At 52.0% G+C, this 8125-nt stretch overlaps 1 protein-coding gene across 1 annotated transcript in view; it reads right to left on the reverse strand.

Moving 5' to 3' along the window:
- Nucleotides 1-5580: 5580 nt before the first annotated feature.
- LOC107114606 (waprin-Phi1-like) overlaps nucleotides 5581-8125 on the reverse strand; it is a 35759-nt gene continuing 33214 nt past the window's right edge. Inside the window, exon 4 of the mRNA XM_015416146.1 lies at nucleotides 5581-5797. Coding sequence (XP_015271632.1) covers nucleotides 5793-5797 — 5 coding nt within the window. The 3' untranslated portion in view covers nucleotides 5581-5792. The remainder of the gene's footprint in view (nucleotides 5798-8125) is intronic.

The raw sequence follows: 8125 nt of genomic DNA on the forward strand, positions 1-8125 counted from the left end.
ATGCCGAGTAGTTCACTCCAACATGTTGAAGTGCAGAATATCTTGTCTGAATCCAGCACCTCTTCAGCTAGGACAAAACTGGGAGTATTCCTTACTACTTTTGGGAATTATACAAATTTCAGGGTGTTTTTTTTTGTTTAAACCAGGGGTAGCCAGACTGTGGCCCGGGAGCCACATGTGGCTCTTTCACAGATATCTGCGGCTCCCAGCAGGTTTGTCCCTTCTCCTTGCTTTCCTTCCACCTCTCCCCCCATCATTTCCTTCCTTCCTTCCTCCCACCCTCCCTCCCCCCTCCGCAATGCCACATGGATGCAGCTTTTGTAGTTAACTTCTTCCCTCCCTATACCCCCCCCCCAGCCATTACTCCTTCTCTCCCACCCACCTTTATTGTTCTTTCCAACTTCTGACCAGACTCTTTTACCCAGAGGTCATTTCGGGGGGGTCGCGGGGGATTGCAGTTCCCCCGGGTGAGGTACGGGGGGTGGGGTACATGATGAAGCCCCGCCCCCTGCTTCCGGCTGCCCCGCTTCCGGCCCTCATTTAGCCAGGAGGAGGCAGGAGAAGAGGGAGGGTAAGTTGCTTCCTCCCTGCCTCTCCCCACCCCTGCCTGCCTGGGGCCAGGGAGGGTCTTGGCGGGGCTTCCTCACACTCCCGCCGGCCTTGCAGGTCCACCGCCGGGCCCCATTCTGTGTGGCTCTTATGTTAAGCGAGTCTGGCCACTCCTGGTTTAAATGATTTGTTACATGGTCTCCTGGGTTGACCCCTGGAGGGAAGTAGCCAGGAACGACTCCATGGGGTGGGGGTAGAATGTGTCGTCAAGTCACAGCTGGCTTCTAGTTACCCCCGCATGGGGTTTTCAAGGTAAGAGACGTTCAGAGGCGATTTGCCTTTGCCTGCCTCCACGTCACAACCCTGGAGGTCTCCTCGTCTAAATACTAGCTAGGGCTGACCCTGCTGAGCTTCAGGCCATTCCATGGGGACGGACTCCAGTGAAAGCCAATTTGGTGTCATGGTTAAGAGCGCGGACTCTAATCTGGGAGAACCGGGTTTGATTCCCTGCTCCTCCACGTGCAGACAGCTGGGGGACCTTGGGTCAGTCACAAGTTCTCTCAGAGCTGTTCTCTCAGGAGCAGTCCTCGAGAGAGCTTTCAGCCCCACCGACCTCACAGGGTGTCTGTTGTAGGGAAGGGAAAGGGATTGTAAACTGCTCCTGAAACTCCGCGGGAAGGTCAGGGTGTAAATCCAATCTCGTCCTCTTCTTCTTATTGTGGAACCCTTGGATACCTTTTGCTCATGCGCTGTGGAGGTAGCGTAGTGGAGGGACCACAGCAGTTGGCAGGTGGGAAGCCCCTCCCCCTGGCTGTTGCTCTGCCTCCCAGGCCCAGAGAGGTGATTTATTGATGTTAATTAGGCTTCTCTCCTGCTCCAGTCTCATTTATTGTTAATAAAAAAACAATTTTTCATATTTTCCAATAAAAACGTGTGGGTTGTCTTTGTCGATGTCTTGTGGCTCTCAGATACCTGACATTCAGAGGTCGAATCGGGGGGAATCGCAGTTCCCCCGGGTGAGGTACGGGGTGGGTGGGACACATGATGAAGCCCAGCCCCCTGCTTCCGGCCACCCTGCTTCCGGCCCTCATTCAGCCAGGAGGAGGCAGGAGAAGAGGGAGGGTAAGTTGCTTCCTCCCTGCCTCTCCCCACCCCTGCCTGCCTGGGGCCAGGGAGGGTCTTGGCGGGGCTTCCTCACCCTCCCGCCGGCCTTGCAGGTCCACCGCCGGGCCTTATGAGGTCAGGGTGTGTGGCATATGCTAATGAGTTATGCTAATGAGTTCCCCTAGCTCTTTTTCTACAAAACGACCCCTGATCCCATCATATTACTTTTTTTTGGCTTTAACTCTTATGCATGTGTCGAGCTTTTACATAAAAGATGTGGGACCAGTTAAAATACACAGTTTTGCTTCTCACATCTAACCCTTCATTCTTTACAAAAATAGCAGACTCTAGTTACTTTCTCAGACTTTCCCCACTCACATGTTAAGAAGAAAATAACATGAGATTTAGGAGGTGATCCTAGTGAACCAGGGTGCAGTGTTTCAGACCTGCAAAGCCTGAGTTCAAAAGATTACTAGACTGAAGGTTGTGTAAAAATTACAGATGTGCAAATATTTGTTTTGGCTTCATTCTGTGCTTTGGTGGCAAGATTTGAAAGACTTCTTTAATAGTTGATTAGAATTGGCAGGAATTCAGCTCTTTTTCAGCCATTAATAAACATTCAGTGACCTCACAGGGTGTCTGTTGTAGGGAAGGGAAAGGGATTGTAAACTGCTCCTGAAACTCCGCGGGAAGGTCAGGGTGTAAATCCAATCTCGTCCTCTTCTTCTTATTGTGGAACCCTTGGATACCTTTTGCTCATGCGCTGTGGAGGTAGCGTAGTGGAGGGACCACAGCAGTTGGCAGGTGGGAAGCCCCTCCCCCTGGCTGTTGCTCTGCCTCCCAGGCCCAGAGAGGTGATTTATTGATGTTAATTAGGCTTCTCTCCTGCTCCAGTCCCTGCCAAGCAGGGCTCAGGGTGGCTTACGACTATCAAAAATACAATAGTTCAGCATACTACAGCCAGTTTCGTGTAGTGGTTAAGTTGGGTCATCTCCTGCAGGAGCACACAGGAGCGGAGCTCCGGCAGTAAAGAGCCCAGGGGGCGGGCACATGCAACAAGCCTCACCCCCTGCTCCCAGCAGCCCTCAGTCAGAGCAAGAAGCAGCCAGGTAAGCTGCAGAAACCCCCACCCCCCAGTCCAAAACAGTCCAGTGGCACCTTTAAGACCAGGTTTTATTCTGGTACAAGCTCTCCCTCCTCTGCGAGGACAGATCTGCACGTTCCCCCCAATAGCTAGCAATCCAAAACAGTCCAGTGGAGTTTGAGTGGTGGGTGTTGCCTTTTGACACACTTCCAGTGATGTCAGGGGGTGTGGCATATGCAAATAAGTAATGCTAATGAATTATGCTCATGAGCTCCTGCACTTTTTCTATGAAATTACCCCTGTAGTGTAGTGGATAAGTGCGTGGACTCTAATCTGGGAGAACCGGGTTTGATTCCTCACTCCTCCTCTTGCACCTGCTGGGTGACCTTGGGCAAGCCATAGTTCTGGTAAGAGCTGTTCTTGAAAGGGCAGTTTCTGTCAAGAGCTCTCTCAGCCCTCACCTACCTCACAGGGTGTCTGTTGTGGGGAGGGGGAGGGAAAGGAGGTTGTCAGCCATTCTGAGACCCCCTTGGGTAGTGAAGGGCGGGGTATCAATCCAATCTCCTCCTCCTCCTCGTACTACTACTACAACAACAACAATTTAAAATGCTACATCAATCGTCACCCTAATATCCATCACAGGTGGGATGACTGGGGGCAGCCAGCACAGAGAAAGGGGGAGAGAGAAGGGGAGTTAATCTCCAGTTATTTGACCTTCTCATTGGAAGATAGGGAGACTCAGTCTAAAGCAGCCACCAAGTTCAAAGATCAATCACCCAGAAGCCCGGTTGGGGAACCTGATGGAATCGTCTCCTTTCTCTGCAACACATCCTTGAATTTTCCTGCACTCTCCAAGTCCTGAACTACATACTTTTGTGCCCATTCCCTTTCTCTCCTGGTCTCAGGAGAGGAAATCTCTGAGCCCTTGAAGCTATTCTTTGGGCCCATGAGCCTAGTGCAAGTTTTATGGAGGCCACCACTGACAAAGAAGAAGAAGAAGAAGATTTATATCCTGCCCTTCACAACACAAAGGGTTACATGTTTCCTGATTGTATCTCCCATACGTTATATACATGAATTCAAAATCTGAAGAGCCTTTGCTATCATGCAAGGAATTAAATGGAGAACATAAGAGATTTTCACCCTTAAGGTTGCAGAATAATGCTTAGAAACATCTGGGCAAATACAAGGAGGTGTTTAGCCTGGGAAAGAGAAGGCTTAGAGGGGACAGGATTGCAGTCTTCAAATATCTGAAGGGCTGTCGTGTAGAAGATGGAGCGGATCTATTCTCTCTTGCTCCAGATTGCAAGACTGGATCTAATGGGTGGAAATTACAAGGGAGTCGATACTAGCTCAATATCAGGTGAAACTTCCTAACTGTCAGAGTGGTTGAGCAGTGGAACAGTCTGCCTCGGAAGGGGGTGGGTGCTCCTTCGCTGGACGTTTTCAAGTGGAGGCTGGACGACCCTCTTTCGGGTATGTTGTTGGGCCGTCTTTCGGCTCTGGTCCTGCAGAGTGCAGGGGGGGTTGGACTAGATGACGTGCAAGGTCCCTTCCAACGCTAACTTTCTATGATCCTATGAAATCACCAAAGATGGAGGAAAGTGTCAGTATAGGAATGTGGTAGCTATTCTGGGTCCAAGTGACGGTCCAGCTAGCCCCGTTTAAGGGTAGGCTCAATGCACCTTTCCTAATGAAGGAACTCTTCCCTTACAATAAGAGCACACCCTTTGCATGCAGGGGTGATTCTGTATTGATTCTATCCTCAATTCAGTTTTACTGTGTTCATCACAATCCCCCCCCCCCCAATATTGTTTCCCTTTTAATTTTCAGTGCTATCAACAGGGATTGCATTTGGTTCCTTGGAGGATTATACCAATTTGCCTCCAGTGGCCAAGAAAGGCAGAGGGATTCATTGCACTTACCAGAGGCTACCAAGAGGGGTCAGCAGACCCATGGTTCTGGTATAGTAGTATCGCGCAGGCATTCGACAGCTGAGAAATATCTTATGCCCCCTTCCCATGCACTGTTACAACAAATGGAAATCTTGGGGGTGGGTGATAATTGGCCCCTTGCAGAAGACTGAATAACCACATGATCTTCCACCTGTCCTCTGTCTGTGATGGTGTTCAGATTGCCCCCCCCAAGACCTCTGTCCCCCCCTCCAAGCCCCTGAGGGGAGCTTGCACCTTTATTTCTGTTAGAGTCTCCTCCATGACTGAATGTCAGAAACGGCAGTGGGCTACTCCGAGACCAGGGGAGACTCAAGAATGTCTAGTTGGTGCTCTCTTGGACTCTTTGAGATTATCTGGAATCACAGAATCACAGGGTTGGAAGGGGCCATAAGGCCATCTAGTCCCACACCCTGTTCGATGCAGGATCAGCCTAGAGCATCCCTGACAAGGGTTTGTCTGTCCAGTCGCTGCTTCAAGACTTCCTCACCACTTCCCTAGGCAGCTGATTCCAACATTGCACAATTCTTACTGACAAAATATTTTTCCCTAAGATCCAGCTGATATCTTCCCACCCTCAGTTTATACCCGTTACTGCAAGTCCTCTCCTTTGCTGCCAAGAGGAACAGCTCCCTGCCCTCCTTGAAGTGACAGCCCTTCTGATACTTTATGAGAGCAACCCCGTCCCCCCTGAACCTCCTCTTCTCCAGACTGAACATCCCCAAGAAGTCCCTCAGCCTTTCCTCACAGGGCTTCTTGGTCTCCAGGCCCCCGATCATCCTCGTCACTCTCCTCAGCACTCAATCCATTCTCTCCACATCCTTTTTGAAGGGAGGCTTCCAGAACTGCACACGAGACTCAATAATCTCAACACATTTGGAACTTGCAAGGGTGTCTTTAATCATGGTTCCCCTCCAGCATGACCCTTCAGAGTGAAGAGAGAATTAGGCTATCTTGGTGTGCCTTGGGCGGAAAGATGACAGAGAGAAGAGGGCACTCTGGGATAGTGGAGGCGGATCAGGGCCCGAGTTGGTACATCGACTCTTGACAGGAGCAGTTCTTCCGCACAGACGGCTCTCAGTGATTCCAGGGTTCAGACCAGGTTATTCTACCAAAGAGAAATGAGGGTTAGGGATCCAGGAGCGTCCACCTGCCTGGCAGTGAAACCAACTTATCTAGATATAATGGGATCTTCCGGGCTGCCCTTTCCCCCCTCTCTTCCCTCCCACCAACCTCTCGGCTGACCGTCAGAACACTCCCCATATCCATTCTTACCCCCCTCCACTGAGAAAATTGCCCATGTTGAACCAAACAGGTCCCAGGACAGATCCTTGAGGCACTCCACTTGCCGCTCCTCTCCAAGAGGATGAGGAACCACTTACAATCACTCTTCGGGTGCAATCTGTCAACCAGCTACAGATCCACCTAACAGTCATGGGATCCAAACCACATTTTACCAACTTGTCAACAAGAATATTATGTGAAACCTTATCAAAAGCCTTACTGAAATCAAGATAAACTACATCTACAGCATTCCCCTGATCCAGCAAGGTAGTAACTTTTTCAAAAAAAGAGAGAGATAAGGTTAGTCTGACATGACTTGTTCTTGAGAAACCCATGCTGGCTCTTAGTAATCAGAGCCGTCCTTTCTAAATGCTCAAGGACTGTCTGTCTGATGATTTGTTCTAAAACTTTCCCAGGTATAGACGTCAAGCTGATGGGTCGGTAGTTAGCCGGATCCTCCTTTTCCCCCTTCTTGAAGATGGGGACAACATTTGCCCGCCTCCAATCTCCTGGCACCTCACCTGTTCTACAAGAATTTGGAGAATTTAGGAATGGCACTTAGGTATGGTCCAGGCTAGGTATGGGCTAGGTACAGCCGAAGCTAGCCCAATCTCATTGGATCCTGGAAGCCACACAGGGTTGGCCCTGGTGGGTCTTTGGAGGGGAGACCACCCAGGAAGTCCCAGGTTGCTGCGGAGAGGCAAGCCACGGCCGACTCCCACCTGGGCCGACTCCCATGGAGGCTGCAGACGGGTGAGGGATGAGAGAAAAGGGGGAAGGGGGGAGGAAGGGCTGCCGATGTGGGGCAGAGGACTGAGTTCCTGCAGTTGGCCCCTCCTCCCCTAACTGCCCCAGCCCTCCCTTCAGGATTAGTGGCAGGGCCGTGGCTCTGTGGGAGATCCCCTCCTTTGGGTGCAGGAGGTCCTGGGCCCGTTCCCCCAGCGCCCCCACCTGAAAGGGACGTTGTTTCGAGGGGAGTCTCGGGCGAAGGCCTTGCCTGGTGCCGGGGACAGGCCAGGAGTCACACTGAAGCAGCAGCCCCCCAGTCCTCCTTTCCAGCAACATTCAGGCTGTGTCCACACTCTGCAGACTCCGGCCGGCTTCACCACCTCTGTCTGCCCCACCTCTCTCGCCCCATCCCTGCCTCCCATATCCTGTTCATGCTCAGAAGCACAAAAAGAACACTGCAGCACACGAACACACGAAGCTGCCTTAGACCGGATCAGAACCACTGGTCCAGCCAAGACAGTTCGGCCCACTTAGACGGGCTGCAGCCCAACAGGGTCTCAGGCAAAGAGGTCTTTCCCATCACCTCCTGCCCAGTCCTTTTAACTGGAGATGCTGCTAAGGATTGAACCTGGGACCTTCTGCATGCCAAGCAGAGGCTCTTCCACTGAGCCACGGCCCCTTCCCATAGTTCTCCAGGGTCTCAGGCAGAGGTCTTTCCCATCACCTCCCGCCCGGTCCTTTTAACTGGAGATGCTGCTAAGGATTGAACCTGGGACCTTCTGCATGCCAAGCAGAGGCTCTTCCACTGAGCCACAGCCCCTTCCCATAGCTCTCCAGGGTCTCAGACTGAGGTCTTTCCCATCACCTCCTGCCTGGTCCTTTTAGCTGGAGATGCCACCGGGGATTGAACCTGGGACCTTATTGCATGCCAAGCAGAGGCTCTTCCACTGAGCCACAGCCCCTTCCCATAGCTCTCCAGGGTCTCAGGCAGAGGTCTTTCCCATCACCTCCCGCCCGGTCCTTTTAACTGGAGATGCTGCTAAGGATTGAACCTGGGACCTTCTGCATGCCAAGCAGAGGCTCTTCCACTGAGCCACGGCCCCTTCCCATAGTTCTCCAGGGTCTCAGGCAGAGGTCTTTCCCATCACCTCCCGCCCGGTCCTTTTAACTGGAGATGCTGCTAAGGATTGAACCTGGGACCTTCTGCATGCCAAGCAGAGGCTCTTCCACTGAGCCACGGCCCCTTCCCATAGCTCTCCAGGGTCTCAGACTGAGGTCTTTCCCATCACCTCCTGCCTGGTCCTTTTAGCTGGAGATGCCACCGGGGATTGAACCTGGGACCTTATTGCATGCCAAGCAGAGGCTCTTCCACTGAGCCACAGCCCCTTCCCATAGCTCTCCAGGGTCTCAGGCAGAGGTCTTT

The sequence above is a fragment of the Gekko japonicus genome, unplaced genomic scaffold (genome assembly GCF_001447785.1).
Source record: "Gekko japonicus isolate JY-2015 unplaced genomic scaffold, Gekko_japonicus_V1.1 scaffold2593, whole genome shotgun sequence".
Taxonomy (NCBI): Eukaryota; Metazoa; Chordata; class Lepidosauria; order Squamata; family Gekkonidae; genus Gekko; species Gekko japonicus.